The following is a 20,165-nucleotide window of genomic DNA, read 5'->3' as shown; positions in this document are numbered from 1 at the left end:
TAGGGCGTGTAGAATATAAAACCTAGGGCATATCCTGCAGAGCCGCTGGATTTTTCATGAAGTGGCCTGTGTTCCCCGGTGTCCACGTCTTTTCCATCTTGCAGATGAGTGAACTTAAAACAAACCAATTTGATGAGCTAAATATTTGGCAACTCACAATTTGTTGATGGCGATATTCTATTCACTTGGCTTAGGGCTTTCGCCGGGAGGGGCTTCATGTGGAATGTCTAATAGGAAAAGGGCAAACGAAGTTGTTTGTCCCCTTGATGCCTTACCTTCCAGGCGCCATATACAAGCTTGCGGTCTGAGCAGGTGTCGCGCGGGATTCTTCCTCCTCCTACTTCTTCTTGCCTGTCGAGCGTAGTGAGCTGTGGTATCGTAGCATTTTCAACAGCCACAAATCGGCAGCGTCCCTATTACACTGACAATGTAGGACACATATCCCATGTCAGAATCCATGTTTTCTGATGTTATTCTCAATCTTAGGGCGACCTGGAACCATCGTATAGAGCTGGCTCACAATGATGAATATCCACGGAGGTATAACTGTGTGTGTACATACCCATGGAATGAGATGGGCAGCATAGAAAAATAGAAGTGTGTGTGCGTGAGATGGAGAGAACAACAGGATGCAACTGATCTACAGGCAGGCGCTATGACTATGGGGGCCTGATTCCTCGAGCCACCAAACAGTTTCTGACTCTGACAAAATGTCGCCAATAAGAGACTGCGACCACCGTGAGTGGTCACAAGTGGGAGCGCTAGAATGCCTGATAAGACGACGTCCGCCTATGAGGGCGAAGAAGATCGGACTCATCAAACTTGGATCCTTTCGTGAGATCTCTACGGCCGTACGAGATGCGATACAGTCAGATTGTCAAAACTGTTCACCAAGCAATGGGTTTGTGGCGTGCAGAGAGGCTTAGCCTGACCGAGCTCCATACCCGTTTGGGCGGCAACGCAATACACTAAGCCCAATCGAGTATGCAGTATGCGGTTTGGCGGATGCTATTGGCTAATCATATCTTCAAGTGGATACTAAAGTGGAGTATCCACAACGCTTATACTTCCAGCCTGAGCATCGAAATTTTTATTGCACTGCCTTATGGAGTTGAATAGGAAAGCAGCGCGAGCTGAAAGGGCATCGAAGCACTTAAATAGCAAAGTGCCCATGAGTCGAGGGTAATACAAGCATCAGTCTATTTTCTGCTTTCTTGACTTCAGTACGCTTCATTCTCATTTGCGATTATGGCCATCGACTATCGGCATGGGATCTCCATCCTGGAGGTCATTGTTTACTCTCCAACCCTCTTCCTTGCTCTCTGGATGGCATTCCACCATGGGTTCAAAAAGAGCTCGGGCTGGTTCTTTTTCGTCGTCTTTTGTCTTGCCCGCATTGTTGGCTCAGCATGCTATTTGGCCACGATTCACTATCCTTCCAGTGTCGATCTATACATTGCCTGGGCTGTTTGTACTTCACTCGGACTGTCGCCATTACTATTGGCTTGTATTGGACTTTTATCAAGAGCGTGAGTAACACCTTTATTCGTGATCGACTTGATGATTTGCAGCTAACGAAATTTATTAGGAATGATTCTATTATGCGAAAAACTGCCAACGCTTTCCCTCCGATGTTCTTTCGGGTTGTTGGAATATTTGCGCTAGTTGGGGTGATTCTGAGCATCGTCGGCGCAACCGCGAACTCCGATATTACCCATGGCCTTATCAACATAGAGACGAAAGTTGGACTCATTTTCTACCTTGTTGCCTGGATCGGTGTCTGTGGACTCCTCCTCCTGGTTTCGACACGAACTCACAGTATCGAAGACGGAGAACATCGCCTGCTGCTAGCCGTGGGAATCTCTCTACCCTTGATCCTCGTGCGATTAATCTACTCTTTCATCTATGCGTTTGGCCAGAAGGCCGAATTCAGTATGCTATCAGGCAATATCACAATTCAGCTTGTGATGTCTATCCTAGAAGAGATTGTGGTTGTTCTTGTATGTTTGGGTATCGGCCTTACACTTCAAGTACGACCATCCGCAGAGTATACCCAGCAGCCCAGTGTCTCCAGTGGACATGAAAACTCGGTGGAGCTGGAGAGCGGCCAATTGATGGGACAAACGCGCGAAAAGAGACGAGCCCAAGGACCAAAGCGTCGGGGTGGTCCCATTACGAGACTCGTAATGTTTATTGTGGATGAGATCAACGACAGGAAGCAATGAGTGATTGAATAGGTCGTAGTTATATTTCTAATTTGAGCACTAGTACATGGGGCTGGGCACTGGTAATTGATTTGAATAGATATACGTGATTGGAGGGGCGTGATAATCTTAGAATACATCGAATGACTATTTTACTCTGACACTTATATGTCATGGCATAGATTGACCAGCTAGTAGAACTATTTATACTCCGTGTAAAAGAATCAGCACTTTCACTGTAATCCATTGCTTTTTCTACAACGAAATATATGTTGACTTATGTAACATTGCCAAATGTATTTAATTATTTCCTATTTCCATTTATTATTTTCATACAGTATATTAGCAGGTATAAGATGCTTAAATGAGGATCGGACAGTGTACCTAAATAGAGATGATGTCAACACTAAGAAGATTCGCATAAGGAAAAAAGGCTGCCTGCAGGGAAATGGAAAAAGCACGGGAAACCAGAAAATGAATTCTGCACAACCCTCTCCACCTTCGTTTCTCCAATGAATCACAGCACGGTTTCCCCGTTGTTTATTGCCCAGGAAACTCTCTGCTTCTATCCAATCAGTACAATCTACAACTCATGTCCACGATATCTTTTCTATGCGCTTATGCTGGCGACCTGTGTCACTCGATGGACAGGATGGGTCATGAATGTGTTTTTAGGAACCGCCGCGACATACGCAGGAACTGCCGCAATCCACGCCTTCATCATGGTTTCTAGTCACCAAACGCCCCAAGACCCTGGATCTGTCGCTATTCCATACCTATCCGCCAACTCCAGCCTGCGAAAAGAGTTCCCTTATTTAGTCACCGAGACAGACCATATTATGATCTCGCCCGCATCACTCGAGCTTGACTCGGATGCTGTTCTTGCCATCGTTGTCACTGGTTATCTCGTCTTTTTGCCACTCCAATGTTGGTCCCGCATTCTAACTCACGATCGAGCACGGAACCTTCTCTTTTATCTCTGGCATGCCCTCATGTTGGCTGGCTCTATATGTGCCCTTGTATATGCTGCGAGAATACCCAAGACATCACCTCAGTACATGTTTTGCTTTCCTGATCTCGCGCCTTTTGACGACACATCAAATGACGGCTGGCAAGCCTCATGGAGAACATCCACATGGAATGACAGTGTGTGGGATACGTTTTCGAACATATCGCGATGGAATCAAATAGGAGATATCTGCTTCAATCCCTGTTTTAATTCAACACAAATTCTACGACAACCAGGATCATTGCATTCAGCCGCTGCAGACGGGCACTTCAAAGTCACTGCCTCCCATGGCTTCTGGCAAAAGGTTCTTTACTCGCATCGATATATATACAGTCTCATCATTCTCTGTCTAATCCTAAACTGCCTCCACTTGACTTACCGATTCCTACCTTATCGATCACACATCCCGTCAGCGAAGATCATGGTAATCTGGAAAGAACGAAAGGCCATATGGAAAAGCTTCAAAGATGAGGTCAATGGGGCCATGAAACTACCAACAAACCTGAATTACGACGAGGAAGACCCAAGGCCGACAAACAAGAATACCAGTTTCTGGCGCCGTATGCGACACATATTCAGCCGTCAGTTCCTCAAGTCGGTTCTCCATGTGATTCTTGACGCTGCAATTCTTTTTGGGATACTCTTCAGCATGATAGTCAGTCCCTTCACTATCATTGCATTCGTCATTTGGATCGAGATCCAAATTTACAATGACGGACCCCCAGGGGAGAGTCCGAGCCAGGTTGGTCAGTGGGCGTACCCTACCTCCCTAGCACTTCTTGTGATTTCAGCAGCGATTTCTAAACTCAAATATCGACTCGCTTCGTCAGTTGAGCTGGAACGCGAAATTGCTGCATTGAAACAACACCTGCGGGACTTGGAGAAAATGAAGGGCGCACAATCGGGGTCTGCCTCGATTGAACTCGGAACTGTGACAGGTCAGACAAAAAAAAACTAGATGATCCAAAGAAGTGATTCATATATTGTATCCTAGCAAATGTTATTTCGGAAACTTCGTTTCAAATAGGCTGCATACAATAGAGGGGCTCGCTCACAACTAGGAATACATCTAGATAATCGATTGCCAGCTTCTCTGCTAATGTCTGATTCACCGGATTCTTTTGCTTATTTCACGACATGTAGCCGACCATACCATATACCAGTCTCAGACTAACAGCATGGATGCGAGACACAGGTAAAATAGGGGCTTGTGGAGTACAGCGGTCAACGGAGATTGACTCTGGTATTCCGTGGTGGCCTGCATACCCAGGGCAGGCTGGGGCAAGAGGCCCTAATTTTTTCTGGACTGTTTGAACTGGACGCATCGAGATAAAGCATAATGCATGTCTCGGCCTCTTCTCAACACTTCCCTTCAGCTACTATGTTCAGTCTCGACCCTGAAACTCCAGTGCGCACTCTATCAAAGATCTCCAAGAAACAGGACTCCGCAATATAGATCGAAAATGGGATCGAATTGTCCTCGAAGAAAGCATTCCAACGCATTCCCTATACAAAAACTACTTGATCAAGATTGAGTCCCATCTGATGCAGCATCAATATTCTCTTAACGGTATCAGCCTCGAATACAAGCCGAGGCAATGGCGAGCGCCAACCCCCCTCTTATGAATATATCTATATTGTGGCTGTATATACGCTGAACACGGGGCACATGATCACACTATAGCGGGAAGAGCCAGGGATGACCCCAGTTATGTCGAAGCGATGGTCTTCCTTCCAGAGACGATCACTTGGCAGTGCGGGGGGCAACGCCTCATACCTAAATAGGATCAAGAAACTATCCAAGTATCCTTGTTATTTGTGACACATTGCGGTCGGTGCTTAGAAATTCTCAAAAACAAGATATTTGATTCGACGACGTTGGTCCGTTGGTTTTATTGCATGCGCTATGGATGAATTTTAAATTTAATATAGCTCAGTGCTCTCCCATTCCCCCCTTTTTAAGGTTAGTATACGGGTCTCTTTGTTCTAACATTCTGTAGGGGTTCTTCATCTACAAATTTAAGATAAAGAATTCCCCCCTGTTGTCCCCACCTGTAATCACTCAAAGCGCCTACGGAGTCTCCAAACACATTATGAATCTCACAGAGACACAATCCACCAAAGAGTACAATGAGGATGGCGTTGATGCCGTTGCTACAACTAAAAGCACGTCCCACATACCACTCTGGCAATCGTTCAAGAAATTCCCCAAAATCGTGGGCTATTGCCTCGCGCTAAGCTCGGCAATTCTTCTCTACGGATATGACCTAGTCATCGTGGCAACGGTGGCTGCGATGCCTCAATTTCAGTGAATAAGCCCCCCCCCAAAATAATACAATGTGTCCCTGCTGACACGCGACAGACTTGTTTTTGGCCAGGAATACCATGGAAAGTACATCATCCCCACGATGTGGCTTTCCCTTTGGAATGTCTCCAGTTGCATCGGCATAATGTTCGGCTCCGTCCTTGGTGGTCACTATCAAGATCGTAGTGGACGTCGGATTACGCTCGCTATAGGCAGTTTCTTATCCACCATTGCGGTCGCGATATGCTACATCTCCGATCTGCCAGACGACATGGAAACTCGTCGAGGAGTATTCTTTGCGGGTAAACTCTTTCAGGGAATTTGCATTGGCATCCTTCTGTGTGTTACCCAGACATACATGTCCGAGGTACTTCCTGTTGTTCTCCGAGGTCCGATCATTGCATTTTATCCGATCTTCACGCTTCTTGGACAACTAGTTGGGTCGATCGTGGTTTATACTTCGCTTAAGCATACAGGCGCAGAGTCCTATCGGATTTGCTTTGCGTCACAATGGCCGTTCTCGGCTATTCCGTTTGTTCTAGCGGCGTTTTTACCAGAGAGTCCAACCTGGCTGTTGAGAAAGGGACGAACGAATGACGCTCTCAAGGCACAGAAAAAGCTTAATACATCTCGTATCAACTCGCAAGCTGTGATCGACGAGTTACAGGCGTCAATTGCAGCAGAGGACGAGGAGAGTGCAACCCATACATATGCCGATTGTTTCAGAGGAGTCAATATGCGTCGAACTTGGATTGTCGCTTTTGCAAGCATTATACCTCAGATGTTCGGACTGCAACTGCTGGCAAATTCCTCCTACTTTATGCAGATCGTGGGCATGGGCTCAGCTAATAGCTTGATTTTCTTGATTTTGGGTATCGGACTGGGCCTGATTGCGAATGTTGTCAGTCTATGGGCGCTGAATGTCTTTGGTAGAAGATTTCTTATTCTACTCACTTTGAATATTGTTACGGTAATGTGGTTCGCGGTAGGAATCGCAGGGATCTTCTCAGGAATCGTGACGATTTGGTAAGGCACTATATCACATCCCAAGGATGATGCGCTAACTTTGTACTAGGTATACGGCAATTAGCATGATGATTATTACCATGGTCTCTGGTCTTGGGTCATGGCCTGCGTCTCATGTGGTTGCCGCCGAAGCATCTTCACTGCAACTCCGAGCCAAGACCCAAGGTATTGGGTGGTTCACTAGCGGATTTGGAACTGCAGTCTTCGCTATCATCCTGCCGTATATCTATAACGCAGACCAAGGAAACCTGAAGGCGAAAACAGGGTTCGTGATGGCAGGATTCGCCGCAGTTGCAGTCATTGTAGTGTGGCTGGGTATCCCAGAGATGAAAGGTCGGACGGCAATGGAGATCGATCGCATGTTCTCGCTGAGGTTACGGACTCGCGCATTCAAAGGCTGGAATAGTGATGTGGCTCTCACGAGCGAAACAGAAGACATTCATCCGACCGTGAAAGCATAATTGTTCTTCCTACATGTTGAGGGTATAAGGCGGGATCAAACGATTTGCAGTGAGATATCAAAAACACCACTTGTTTCATTTCTCATTATTCTGTCTTGGATACGAACTGGAAGCAAAATTTTAGCAATCAACTTGGGAATCAAAGTTTATATTCTTTATGTCTCAGATTAATGCCCCACTGGGCGATCATGACTTAAATATTGGTCCACTATTATGGTCAACTGCTAAATCTGACATCGCCTGCGCATATCTGCTGATCCCTACACCTATCTCAGACATCCATCGGAGCCTGAGGTTCAAAATCTCTAATTTCCCATTCCGCTTGAAAGGGAACTTCTTCACTTTTGAGCACATTTGGACACCTCGTCGAGTCAAGTGCGGAAAAAATAATATTGAGTAATTAGGTGACTTTCGTTCTGGTTAAAATATTTTAAAAACTTTTCTTCACACAAAGCCCAGATTCCCGATGCCTGATGCCTAGATCTCTACACCCCGGGCCCTTGCACCCCTGGAGGTCCACAGCTCCCGGCCCCGGTACTGCATGACTAATCTGAGATTGACGCCCACAGAATGTGACTCTTGTTTCCTTTCCCACCACATTCTCCTTCATATCCTCAAAAGCTATGTCGGATACTCCAGGCAGGAACAAACCTGCCAAGAGTGGAACAAGGATCTCTCTTTCGTGCGCACAATGTCGCTACAAACACCAACGCTGCGATGGCCGCAAGCCTGTCTGTTCACGCTGCGCCACAAATACATTACAATGTGTTTATCCTCCATCGCGTCGACGTGGAAATCCAAAACCGGGGAACCCTGCGCCGTCGCCTGTCATAACTGTCTATGAGAACTCGGTTGACTCGTCACTGCAAACTTCCACTATCTCTTCGTCCTCTTCTGCTGCTACTAACGGGGAGATTGATTCATCTTCCAACTCAGCATCTTCATTTCTGAGTTTGTATTACGAGTTCTTCCATGCAGCTCACCCTTGCACGTTGCCTTTTCAGGTTCTCAAAACTCGTCTCAACGAACCGAAAATTCAGCCTCTCCTTCAGGTGATGTGTTATGTTGGATCTATTTTCGATATTTCCTGTCCACCTGAAGTATTAAAATCATGGGCCCAACGTGCTCAAGACTCAGTGGCCGAAATTCGGTCATCACCCCGGCCTCTTACGCCATTTGATGTTCAAGCTCTCCTGCTTTATTCTATCGCTGTCTACTGGTGCAATGAAACGGAAAGTGGTGTTGGGCTCCTTGACGAAGCAATTCGCATGGCGGTAGCCCTTGGAATGAACAAAAAGCAATTCGCCCAAAACTACGGGGAAGCCAATTCCTTACTTGAGGAAAGTTGGCGCCGCACTTGGTGGGTGATCTATATCACTGACGCCCACATCGCCGGTATGTCTCCTAAACATGATTATTGCCCAAGTTGCATTTCTAATGACCGCAGGATCTACCCATACGTACCCGTTCCGAACAAGTGGCATTGAAATCACTACCGACCTTCCTTGTGAAGAAGAACAGTACGACAGAGGGGTATGTCAATCGCTTTATGCCTTTGGAAGTGTCCAGCTGACATTCTTATTAGGCCATCCCACAACCACGATCCCTAGAAGATTACGACAATAGGGAGTTCCTTGGCGAAGATGAAACTAATTTTTCCTCCTACGCGGAGCTTATTGGCTTGACCCGCGGGATTGATCAGGCCTTGTCTCCTGGCAACACGGCAGATGATCGAATATACACTACGATGGCTGCGAGCTCTGATACTAGTGTTCGAGCATGGTGCTCTCTTCTTTCGCCGGAGAAGAGGCAATTAATCCGTCCCGATGGATCATTTGATGAAGTTATGTTCAAAGCATTCTTCATTATGCACACGTAAGACCTGCAATTTCCTGGCTGTTTTCCATTTATCTAACCCAAGTATAGATATACCGTTGAAATCCATCGCCCACTGTCAGCGTTGACTCACAGCGCAATCGAATCAGTGTCGCGATGTGCTCCATTGGCCCCGTCAGAACAACTTAAATGCAACAGCGCAAAGGAACGTGACATACATACTGTCAAATGCACCAAGGCTATCAATAGCATTGATGAGCTATTGACTCTGCCAACTAATATGAAGACCCATTCCCCCTTCATCATTTGCATGATTGCCAACGTGACCATTGCACATCTGTCGGCTTGCAGGTTTATCTTTTCAGGGGACCAGCGTGCCAAAGGCCGGGAAAAGATTCGTTTGACTATGGGCACTTTGAAGCGTCTAAGTGAACACTGGACTCTGGGCAAACGGACTTACCGTGAGATTGGAATTGTCGCCCGAGAATTGTTATCTCTCGCAAAGGATCCCCCGGCTAGTTTGGGTACCGTTGGCATCTCCCTTCCGGATCCAACATCTTCTGAATTCCCGGCATTGGACATGTTACCTGACTCCAATTTTGACTTTTGTGCCTTTTTTGATGCGGATGCTCGTGGTCTAACCGAAACGAGTTCATTTATGTTACAATAGATCCCACCGGAGATTACCCTTTAATAATAAGATCCCTACAGATTTTGAATCGCTGATTATGTGGTTTTATTCATGCTTTGACACGGAGTGTGCTATTGATCGCTTCAACCCGCGACTATTGTCATTTCCGGTACTCCTCGTCAATTTGGATAAGCGCCGCCATTCCATCCCTCTCAAATGCTTCAGTGTCCGTGATCATGGTAGCAATGAGCGTCGCCGGCTCTGTCTTGCTAGCATTATCGCTGATGCGATGATGACAGCCCGGTGCTTCAAACCAGCTGCCGCCCTCTTCGATGGTTTTCATAGGATCGTCATTCATTTTGTTGAGAAGGGTTCCTTTCAATACATAGGCGCCAACGTTCGCGCCCCCATGACGGTGCGGGGGAGTTGATCCGTTGGGTGGGAACTCGACGCGCAGGCTGACGATAGTCTTGTTCGGGATCCCGACCAGCTTGTACGAGTAGACAATCTCGATGGCCGGCATCGGACGGCTGTGTGTTTCATTAACATCCAACCGGTAATATGGTTTGATACTGTACTTACCTGGAGTCGTAGGTTGGTTCCTGCATATTGGAATGTGTTTCGTTTTGTACGGAATGTTCGGAAAGAGGAATTGGCTGGTTATGATGAAGACTCGCAGAATTTTTCGGGGTTTATATAGGAGTTAGGTTGGATACTAGGTATCACACGGCTGTGTCACATCGCCTCACACGGCTCATTCTGCGTAGCCTACGCGATTTCCTACGTCACTGTGAAGGATACAGTATTCCGGGGTAGGCTATCTGTTGATAGCCTATTGCATACCCCACCGGAACAGCGACACCTTACATGCTTTGGCGCCGACCCGATAATTAACATGGGAACTTTTGCATGAAACATATCTCTTTGACTAGGTGATTCTTCTCAGTATGCCTTGGCTAATCGAGTCGCTAATTGTGGAGGACATTGCCTCGGTGACGTCATCCCCGACCGGCCAGTTGGTGATACCTCACCAGTTGATTATACAGTCTGAGAAACATTGATTTCAGTCAACAGCTTTGATATCCCATTTTATGATTGTTCTGATATCCTCGGACTTTCATTCACCAAAATAACCCAACGCATAAAGATAACACCAAATCCACGGCACCAATCTCTGTGATCTGCTTATCGAAACGAACCAGGTCTTTTCCAGCGCACTCGATAGCTGAGGTCTTCGGCCCAAAACGTCTATATGAACAGCATTTTCCAGCATTTGCAGAACATCCACAGTTGTCCCCCAGTAAAGGCAGGCATTGGTAATACTGATCCCAGGCTGAAACTCTCTCGCACTTTGCAGAGGCACCTTTTGATTGCCCTCATTGGGGTTGCTCTTGATCATCACACCAATGATTGCAGTCTTTCCACTTGCAATCTGACCAGTCACATTCTTAGCCATGACTGCCTAGTTTCGATGGGTTTTCTCTGACTTACCACGTGAACAATTAACCACGATCCCCGCCCTCCTTTTACCTTCAGCGCCTGCCTCGCAATAATAAGTAACCCGTGTTTATTCACAGTGGTGCGAGTCATATGAATCAAAGCCAATGGTCATCTCAATCCGTCAATGCGGAGCGTACTAACTGCCTGTATCTTCATGGATATCGGAAGCCTGTAGGAGGGAAAGATTATCGCGGACAGCGACCTAGCCTTTCAGGATGGCGTTGAACAGAAATCGCGAAGCTTTCTCATGACGCTTTGAGTGGACAAGGCAAAGCACACACAAAAGCTCCTATAGAGACATCAGTGAAGCGGATTGAACATGATCATGCAAAAGCACGTTCCGTTCCAGTCGTGTAACACATTGCATTGCGTCTGGCCAGTGACCTGCGTACGTACTACTTTTCTTCCCACAGACTTCTTTTCGAGGGAAGATATAGATTGAGAATGCTGGTGGATCACTCCATGCCAAGGCGCTCATAGTTCGCCTGGAAAACAGCCAAGAAGAGCAAGCTTTGATTGACAAAGAACAGTGCGTCAAAAGATTACTAGGCTCCCCTGTCAGATTTTTGATTAACCCGCGGAATTATTCTTTCAGGGGTGGCGCATTAGTTGGGGGCCGTCGGAGTCCTCCAGGAATGGAATTTCGGTCACTTCACGTATATTTATTTCTACGGGCTTTGGGGACGAGGTATTTATTTTCAAATCCCGGTCACCTAACGAGATCCTTAGCCCTTGGAGTTTCCTGGTCTCCGGACCGAGTCTTTCCTGTGAACTTATGGTCTTTATAATCCCCCTTGTTCATTTCTATTTGAATCTTTTTCAGTCCTACATTTTACCTTAATTCTATAATCCGATACTTTGTCATTTTCATTTCGCCAAGGCTAACAATGATCTCCGAGAAAGAGTTCTTGGCTCGCCTCCCTCCGTCCGTCAGCCACTGGCTGGGCTATCGTGAGGGTGCACCAAAGCCTCCCTCGAAATATCTCGTTCACTTCTGGTCGTTCATAGCCGCATTCTGCGGTCTATGTGTAGTCCAGGCTATATTTAATTACTCTTCCTACTTCATTGAACGTGGCGTGCCAGGCATCATTGCTTCTTATGTGCGTCTCCCTCTTTCTACACACCCTTCTCAACCACTAATTATAAATTAGGGAGCATCGGCAGTCCTCATCTATGGTGCTATTGAGTCCCCTTTAGCACAGCCACGCGCTCTGATCGGTGGCCATTTTCTGAGTGCTCTGGTCGGCATCTGCATCACGAAACTCTTCAGCCTAATGCCCGATGAAGAAAAATTCAACTCTTTGCGCTGGCTAGCCGCTTCGCTTTCGTCGGCCGTTGCCATTGTTGTTATGCAAATTACCAACACAACTCATCCTCCAGCCGGTGCCACAGCCCTCCTTCCCGCAGTGGACGAAGCTGTGTGGGCGCTCTCTTGGTACTATCTGCCAGTTGTCTTACTTTCGTCAACTATGCTCCTGCTTATGGCCTTGATCGTGAACAACATCCAGCGCCGTTATCCCGTTTTCTGGATCACTCCACCGGCCGCTAAGCCTGTTCTTCCCCAGGCTAGCAACTCGAAATAGAGCTATATGCGCCTTGATCCCAAGGTTGCTAGATCAATATTCGAATGCTACGGGGTTTCTGGGGATGATAATGTGGTACATCCCTTTTTGTAATAATAAAAGGAAGTTGAGCAGATCACAATGTCTGTTTCTACCGCAAGGTGTCAGGATGTGAATTCCGATGAGTTTTGGGGGCCTACAACATAGAATGACCCCCTCGAGTATGACTAATTGTTTTAATGACTCACCTATCTAAAGGGAAGAAAAACGTTGTTAATACGGAACCGGTACTCCGTACTCCGTAGGCTCTTTAGATACGATCATCATTAGGCCTCGCTCCGGCCGCACGGGTCGCTAAGGCCATGGATCTACGGAACTTTCCAAAGTTGGAAGTCAATTCCAAGGTTCAGATCTAAGATCTGTACAACATTACTAGTAATAGCGGTAGCCAAAATGCAGATCAAGTTTCAGCCTCGAGGGTTTCATAGTCAAACTGGTTGTACGACCAGCCTCAAATATGCGACTTGCGTTTCCTTACGGCCGAGACAATCTCTGACATTCTAAACACCATCACGGCATCTCGGCTAGTGTTCACGGCAAGTCTGCCAAGGCTACAGGGTAAACGTTGGCCGTGGAAAACTTCGTCGCCCATATTGGATGCCGCCTTGGTTCCACTAAGCTCTGTTAGGTTTTCCGAGGTTCTTTTTGCGATCCTTTGTGCAGGGGTAAGACAACGTGACTCTACGCCGATAGGCCCACACATTGGGACTAAACTAGTTTGGTTATAAGGTGATAAGAATTTGCTTCTTCTGACCAATGGAAAGTGACAATAGCTACAATATGAGAGTGCATGATGGAAGGAAACGGTTATGAGATCCAAGGGCCACGCCAACAGGAGGGCTAATTCAGACGACCTACAGTTGTGGGTACAATCTCTGCTGCCACAAGTTCGAAGAACTGCGGCATTAAGTACCAGAACCAAACCCAAACTATATACGTACCCTCTCTAGCCAAATTACTTATGCGCTACTAATGCCATAAATTCGACCATCCAGGCCTCCTCGGCGTAAATACTAATCAACATCATTAAAATGCCTGGATTGAGAAATGAGTGAGCCTCATACATATGGTCCTTAATTCGGAACTCCGGTTGTCCCAAGAAAATCGTTACCCTACACCTTGTGCACAGGAATGTGTGAGGGAGTATGAATCTGTAGAGTGTATAAAACGGTGATTTCCCCATCGATTAACTCTTGCAGCCGAACCTATCAAATACCTTGCCGATATGTCTGTTATATACAACAGCACTGAAATATTGCTTAGTCCTTCGCCCGTTGATTCGGCGTCGTGGGTTGTAGGACTTACCGTTGTGACCGAAGCAAGCTCGCCATTCCTGTGGACATTCACTGCAATTGTTGGAGCATCGCTTCTTGCCTGGTTCAGGAAGCCCTGGACCGACGGACATGGTCACAAAATTCCTAAGGGCCCGGTAGGGCTTCCAATCTTTGGTAAGTCTACCGCTGACATATGTGAATCATTCTTTTCTCATATGACTATAGGTTCGTTTTACTATTTGACTAGGTATCCTGAGTTGACTCTGGACTACTGGGCGAAGAAGTTCGGAGGCTTATATTCTATCTGGCTTGGAAACCAACTGTTTGTCATTATCTCTGACCCAAACATTGCCAAAGATCTCATGGTTACCAATGGGAACGTGTTTTCTTCTCGCAAAGTAATGTTTATCAAAAGCCAAACTATTTTTGCTGGTCGAGGCATCACTGCTACTCCATACAATGACCGATGGTAAGGTTATTCTAAACTTCACACGGGTTGCCGCTTACCCTGGTTAAAGGCGCAAGCACCGCCGTATTGCAGCCAAATGGCTAAACCAGCGCGCCGTCGACTCTTACTCTCCTGTCTTGGATCGCGAGTCACTCTCGCTGGTAAAGGCATTGCTTATTGAAAGCAAAGGAGGCCTGGTCTCCGTGAGCCCTCAGGTAACCCATTCCGGTCCACCGGTTCCAATAGCAAGTACTCATATATATAGCCTCATGCTGGTCGTTGCTCATTGAACAATATGACAACTATCACGTTTGGTTTCCGAGCGGACAGCATCGATCACCCCCTGGTAGGACGGGCCTTGAATCTCAGCCGTGAATTTATGTATGCGCACGGCCTACGGAAATATATAATCATCTTTCCAACAAGCTAATTGAGTTAATAGGAACTGCACCGGCCCTATGTCAAATCTCATTGATTTTGTTTCTATTCTGCAGTATCTACCGACACCATTGCACAGGCGTGCCAAAAGACTGCACAAAGGCTTGGTCGACACATATGGTGGCTTTATCAAGGAAACTGAGCAGAAGATGAAGGAAGGTAAAAAGGTTGAGGACTGTTTAGCGAAGACGATGATTGAACTCCGCCATAAAGAAGACCTTGATGATTTGGATATGGCAATCCTTGCGTCAGCCTTCATGATTGGCGGTGTTGAGTCAGTAAGTAACCACCATGATGCCCTTGGTTCGATGCATCACTGACGCCTTATGCAGACTGCCGCTATTATGCAATGGTTCTCTGCTATTATCCCTGCCTATCCTGAAATCCAGAAAAAGGCCCAGGAAGAACTTGATCGTGTCATTGGACGTGATCGTCTCCCTGGCATTGAAGATGAAGAGAATCTTCCTTATTGTCACGCTATCGTTAAGGAAGTCGAGAGAGTTCACAATCCTTTCTGGTTAGGTACTCCCCACGTTTCCAGTGAGGACTTCGTCTACCAAGGAAGTTTCATTCCCAAGGGTACTGTGGTCGTTCTTAACACTTGGACTATGCACTTTGATTCCGACCGCTATTCTTCCCCTGACAAATTCGATGTACGTATGTCACTTCTAAGAAGTTACTTTGGAGCTGTACTTACTAATAAATGAACAAAAGCCGGATCGTTATATCGATGACCCATTGACGTCTGCTGATAGTGTCCGTGTCGCCGATCCTATGAAGAGAGACCACTGGATGTTTGGAGCTGGGTGAGTACTACATCTTCTAAAACAAAACATAACGCCCGATTAATAATATGTAGTCGTCGCATTTGCCCTGGAATGATTGTGGCTGAGCGCGAGATTTGGCTGACAATCTCCCGTATGCTCTGGGCATTCGATATGTACGAGATTCCAGAGGAGCCTATCGATTTGAAAGAATACGATGGCCTCTCTGGGCGTTCTCCAGTGGCGTTCCGAATCGGATTGAAGCCACGGCATGAGAATGTTGCGAAGCTGCTAGAGAAGGTTGAGATTTAAAAGGATTGCGCGTGATAGACAGGGCGAGAAACTAAAAAGACGGAAGGTGACTGGGATGACGTTTTCCCAAAAGTGAAGTTGCAAGTCATACAAAATTCATCGTTTCGATTGCCTATCGAGGTATATATACATGGACAGCTAGGATGTTCTGCACGGTGTATTTTCCAATCTTGGGATATGTAAAGTTCTGACTTCACCTAGACAAACAATATTACAATTCCGACTGCAAACTATATCAACGGCGAACGGCGTTCCATCTCTCAAATGATTGAGCGAACTATACGCATTGGAGCAGCTTTGAGCCAAGCACTCCAAGTGGGATACTCGACTCTTGGTGGAAGGTCCACATCAAGACTTGAGTCCCTGATAAAGCTGCTGATGTCCATCTTCTCAATTGGGATGAACCACCCTCCACGATCGAGCCTCGGATCTTTATTAAACTTGGTGTAGACAAGCCAGCCAACGAAAAGTAGTATGACAAGCGGCCCAGCAAGATAGTTCATGAAAAATGTCTCCGCATCTTTTGCAGCCACAGAGACATAAAATTCCGCGATGAGGCACAAGACGTTAAGACCTAGGCCAATATAGCTTCCAATTACACCAAAGGGAGCAGCATAGGTAAGCTCCTTTACGGTGTGTCCGTTATGTGCCCAGGCGGAACGGAAACGGATATGGGCAAGGCAGATGCTTCCCCAGACAAAGAAGTCAGAGATACCAGACAAGGCAAGAAGCCAGTTGAAGATGGTGCTGCCAGATGGTGCCTCATTGACGAAAGCTAGCAAACCAAAAATAATCTGCAGGATAATGCAGTAAAGAGGACGACCTCCCTTGTCGATATATGCCATGACTCGTGGTGCCATTCCTCGTGAAGCCAGAGCCTGGATAGTACGGCTGGAAGCATATGTTGCGGAGTTGGCCACGCTAATGACCGAGATAGTGATGATTGCATTCATGACAGATGGCAACCCGGAGATACCGGCATTCTGGATTGATACGACAAATGGAGAAGCCTTGGTGTTGGCGCCAGATGCTCCAAGAAGCCATTCGGCGTTTGAAGGCACAATCAAGCCAACGATGAAAGTTCCCAGGACATAGAAGATCATGATGCGCCAGAAGACCTGCTTGGATGCTTTTGGGATGGACTTGGCAGGGTTTGCTGCCTCTGCCGCAGCAAGACCAGCCATTTCTGTGCCACCAAAGGCAAAGGCTGCTGTCACGAAGACAGAACAGAACCCCTTGAAGTCTGTGAATGCACCAGGATTTCCCCAATATTGAGCTCCAATGTAGCCTCCTTTCGGGGCTCCACCGCAATCGATCACAATTCCAAGTATAATAAAGCCAATGACAGCAGTGATCTTGATCGCTCCGAGCACAAATTCGACTGTGGACTGAGGTTAGTACCAATGTATCTCGAAAGGACATATAAATGCTGAGCCTCACCTTCTCCGTAGCCTCGAACTCCAAAGAATTGGATCGCCGTTAGCACGACTAGAAACACGGCGACCCAAATTCCACTGTTCAAAGTTTCGCTCCAGTATTGAATTGTTAAACTTGCGGCCGTGAGTTCGAAGGGAAGAATAATGAGCCATTGGATAGCGTAGTCCCAGCCGACCGCAAATCCCCTATCATAAAATGAGTAGTCAGTTTTAGTTGATCATGAGTTTAGTACATGAACACCGAACACTCACCAGGCTGGACTGATGAACCGGACACAGTATGTGAAAAAGGCTCCATTCACGGGATATAGCACGGCCAACTCGCCCAGAGCTTGGATTGTAAGAAGAAGCATTCCTCCAACAACCAAGTAGCATATCAACAAAGAACCAGGCCCTCCCGTGCGGAGCGCAGATCCCGTACTAACAAAAAGACCAGCACCAATAGCGCCGCCTTGCTGAAATTAGTATCAGAAGAAAAGGAAAGACTGACAATGGATTCTTACCAACAGCGATCATCTGCATATGGCGGTTCTTCAGACTCCGCTTCAGCGGGTTAATTTTACCGACCTCCAAATCATCTTCGGCTGGAGGGAGGCTTTCGGATGACTCCACGGTAGTGCCGGGTTTCTTCTCAGTGTCTAAGTCCATGGCAGTCATGTTTTGGATGTTAAACTAACGCAGGCAAGAAAATTTATCGACGGCGACTAGCAATCTATATATAAGTTCAGCCCAGATACCTGACCTGTGGTCCGTCTGTGATAAGCAAGGCATCAAGTGGGATTGCTCAATTGCCCGTGGCGTAGTGTAGTTTGTCCCGATGCAGGCAGATGGCAAGATAAAGATAAGGCTTTCTGTACTTTCAAGGTTCCGGCCTTGGAAGTAAGAATTTGATATCGGGTCATTCATAACCAATCAGGGTGAAAGCCCAGAGAAATCTTTTGAGCTTAGCTGAGACGCCACTCTTGGCCAGGGCACACTTCGTGATCATTTCCCCTATTTTCCGCGTCCGATTAACTATATGAAGGTTCCTTGCGTAGAAATCGCTCATCTGTTCTAGCTCGGGGCAGAATTAGGTGAACGCCAATGCTCAGACCACAGATAAGCACCCCACCTCTCAACTCTCAAACATCCAAAAGTGGCAGCGGGGGTTGAAATGTGTAAGGCTCGGATCCTGGAGTATCGAAACCAATTTCCATTTGGGGTCTCTGGTGTCTGTTGGGCAGACGGCATAGTCCATATAGGAGTCCAGGTCCAATGGAGAATTGAATTAGGATTTAAATTGAGGTGAACCAGGCCAGATGCATCATTCTCAAGCCATGAGGCGAGGGCCTACTTGGGACGGAATATTTTTCCTGCTGACCTATCACACAAGGCTACCTACGCTTTTAACGGTATGCTCTTATCATGCGCCAATATGCTTTCAACAAAAGTCACACTTACTTACCTATGAATGCTCGTTAAATTGCCCGGGCGCTGGAGATCGGCTGCCTCCCTATTTAACGAGGAAATAATTGCCGACCGTCTTTAGAAATCTAAAGACCCGGTGTGGATTGAACGTTCTCGTCTCGGCGTCTCCGGTAGGATGGCTATAGTGACTGGCACCTCAAGGAGATATTTCTATAAAAAGATAGCATTTCATCTGTGATTAACGTATTAAGTAGTTGCCAAAATATGAAGTCCAAAGCCTCATGTCAAGCAACCTTATGGAGTGGACGACCCCCTTGCCACCAACCGATATGCGGTAATACTATGCTGCTCTCCTTATCCCAGTGCAAGCCACGAATATGTCCTGAGTTGCCTTCAACTATCAATAGAAGTCCCTCGCGCAACATGATCTGCAATGTTATACCCCGTCGCCGCGCGAATGTGTTTGCCCATGAAACCAGAGAAGATTCCTGTCACAGCTGTTAATCAACAAAACAATTAGAACTTATGAACTACGCTCTCATCCATGATTTTCATTTTAGCATACATAGAATGTTCTTTCAATATGCCCATTTCATGCTTGCTGTTCTGGGTCTTGTGGGCAAATTCCAAAATTGCGTTAACGTACGGCTGGCGCCAATTCACTACGAAGCGGCTGCCTGAGTATCTTTCCCTGTTGCCTCTAGGTGTCGCCAATAAATTGGCACATTTTAAGGTTAGTCCAACGTGGATAGAAAACTAACCGAATTAGGCTAGACTGTTGCAAATCCACCAATTACAGGTACGGCGGACGATCTATGCCACTCTGGACTTAATTCAGTTTGGGTTATACTCCCTACCATAAGAATACCTGTGGCCTGGTGATGTCTTTTTAGTAGTCTTGTCAGATATTCAAGAATATCTGCCCGTTTATGACTAGCGATTTCTTTTTGATAATCTTTCTTATATATATTTCTCCCACTTCTCAGTTTTTACACGTAGAAAAAGGCGGAAAAAGCATAAATTTAGGGTCAATGAGTTCTATGATGAAATTGAGAAAGTTCAGATTGATATTCAGGGAATACCCATGGAGAATCATAGCTTTATATGACAAGAAAAGCCAATAATTATTGAGTCCACGAGGTAAACGCATGCTGCTCATTTCTTGATATCGCGACGATAAACTGTGCATAGATATATTCCTCAGCAAAACATCTCAATAAGATAAAAATATCCACAAAACTCACAGGATCGCACTTACAGTCAAACGTCTGACGGAAAGGATGGTGCAAAAATCTATTCTGGCAACTCTCTGGGCCACCCATTTCAAGCATGAATTGTTGCGCCATGGACATGCTCGACCCAGAGTGCCCCTGATGTGCCAGCTAGATTTTCAGAATAGATGAGCATTGCCGCAGTACAGATCATATCACCCGTAAAATAATTTGTGCTTTGTGACGATCTGCGTAGCAATCCTCACAGGGCCATTGAATAC

General features: G+C 46.5%; 9 protein-coding genes across 9 annotated transcripts; 6 read left to right on the top strand and 3 right to left on the bottom strand.

Annotated features, from left to right (window-relative positions):
- Window positions 1–1,248: 1,248 nt before the first annotated feature.
- N7517_002113 (uncharacterized protein) lies at window positions 1,249–2,225 on the top strand (the record flags this gene model as incomplete). Its single annotated transcript, XM_056719843.1, has 2 exons — window positions 1,249–1,529; window positions 1,589–2,225. The coding sequence occupies 2 exons, from the start codon at window positions 1,249–1,251 to the stop codon at window positions 2,223–2,225; spliced, it is 918 nt and encodes a 305-aa protein (XP_056583978.1).
- Window positions 2,226–2,716: 491 nt separating this feature from the next.
- On the top strand, window positions 2,717–4,171 carry N7517_002112 (uncharacterized protein; the record flags this gene model as incomplete). The annotated part of the gene is made up of 1 exon (XM_056719842.1): window positions 2,717–4,171. One exon carries the CDS (start codon window positions 2,717–2,719, stop codon window positions 4,169–4,171), a length of 1,455 nt encoding a protein of 484 aa, XP_056583977.1.
- A 1,135-nt stretch (window positions 4,172–5,306) lies between these two features.
- Window positions 5,307–7,005, top strand: N7517_002111 (Major facilitator superfamily domain general substrate transporter; the record flags this gene model as incomplete). Its single annotated transcript, XM_056719841.1, has 3 exons — window positions 5,307–5,521; window positions 5,576–6,544; window positions 6,594–7,005. The coding sequence occupies 3 exons, from the start codon at window positions 5,307–5,309 to the stop codon at window positions 7,003–7,005; spliced, it is 1,596 nt and encodes a 531-aa protein (XP_056583976.1).
- Window positions 7,006–7,628: 623 nt separating this feature from the next.
- On the top strand, window positions 7,629–9,511 carry N7517_002110 (Zn(II)2Cys6 transcription factor; the record flags this gene model as incomplete). The annotated part of the gene is made up of 4 exons (XM_056719840.1): window positions 7,629–8,400; window positions 8,453–8,538; window positions 8,591–8,880; window positions 8,932–9,511. 4 exons carry the CDS (start codon window positions 7,629–7,631, stop codon window positions 9,509–9,511), a joined length of 1,728 nt encoding a protein of 575 aa, XP_056583975.1.
- A 121-nt stretch (window positions 9,512–9,632) lies between these two features.
- N7517_002109 (cupin domain-containing protein) lies at window positions 9,633–10,080 on the bottom strand (the record flags this gene model as incomplete). The annotated part of the gene is made up of 2 exons (XM_056719839.1): window positions 9,633–10,002; window positions 10,055–10,080. 2 exons carry the CDS (start codon window positions 10,078–10,080, stop codon window positions 9,633–9,635), a joined length of 396 nt encoding a protein of 131 aa, XP_056583974.1.
- A 509-nt stretch (window positions 10,081–10,589) lies between these two features.
- On the bottom strand, window positions 10,590–10,928 carry N7517_002108 (DAHP synthetase I/KDSA; the record flags this gene model as incomplete). Its single annotated transcript, XM_056719838.1, has 1 exon — window positions 10,590–10,928. The coding sequence occupies one exon, from the start codon at window positions 10,926–10,928 to the stop codon at window positions 10,590–10,592; it is 339 nt and encodes a 112-aa protein (XP_056583973.1).
- Window positions 10,929–11,859: 931 nt separating this feature from the next.
- N7517_002107 (HPP family protein) lies at window positions 11,860–12,555 on the top strand (the record flags this gene model as incomplete). Its single annotated transcript, XM_056719837.1, has 2 exons — window positions 11,860–12,072; window positions 12,124–12,555. 2 exons carry the CDS (start codon window positions 11,860–11,862, stop codon window positions 12,553–12,555), a joined length of 645 nt encoding a protein of 214 aa, XP_056583972.1.
- Window positions 12,556–13,819: 1,264 nt separating this feature from the next.
- N7517_002106 (cytochrome P450) lies at window positions 13,820–15,830 on the top strand (the record flags this gene model as incomplete). The annotated part of the gene is made up of 8 exons (XM_056719836.1): window positions 13,820–14,042; window positions 14,094–14,337; window positions 14,387–14,531; window positions 14,582–14,697; window positions 14,759–15,032; window positions 15,087–15,407; window positions 15,469–15,560; window positions 15,614–15,830. 8 exons carry the CDS (start codon window positions 13,820–13,822, stop codon window positions 15,828–15,830), a joined length of 1,632 nt encoding a protein of 543 aa, XP_056583971.1.
- A 260-nt stretch (window positions 15,831–16,090) lies between these two features.
- On the bottom strand, window positions 16,091–17,923 carry N7517_002105 (Amino acid/polyamine transporter I; the record flags this gene model as incomplete). The annotated part of the gene is made up of 4 exons (XM_056719835.1): window positions 16,091–17,211; window positions 17,271–17,452; window positions 17,519–17,717; window positions 17,770–17,923. 4 exons carry the CDS (start codon window positions 17,921–17,923, stop codon window positions 16,091–16,093), a joined length of 1,656 nt encoding a protein of 551 aa, XP_056583970.1.
- Window positions 17,924–20,165: the final 2,242 nt, after the last annotated feature.

This window comes from Penicillium concentricum, assembly GCF_028827145.1.
Source record: "Penicillium concentricum strain IBT 3081 chromosome Unknown utg000001l_segment0_segment0, whole genome shotgun sequence".
In the NCBI taxonomy this organism is placed as follows: Eukaryota; Fungi; Ascomycota; class Eurotiomycetes; order Eurotiales; family Aspergillaceae; genus Penicillium; species Penicillium concentricum.
The sequence above is the reverse complement of the archived record's forward strand: the minus strand, read 5'-3'. Positions and strand labels throughout refer to the sequence as shown.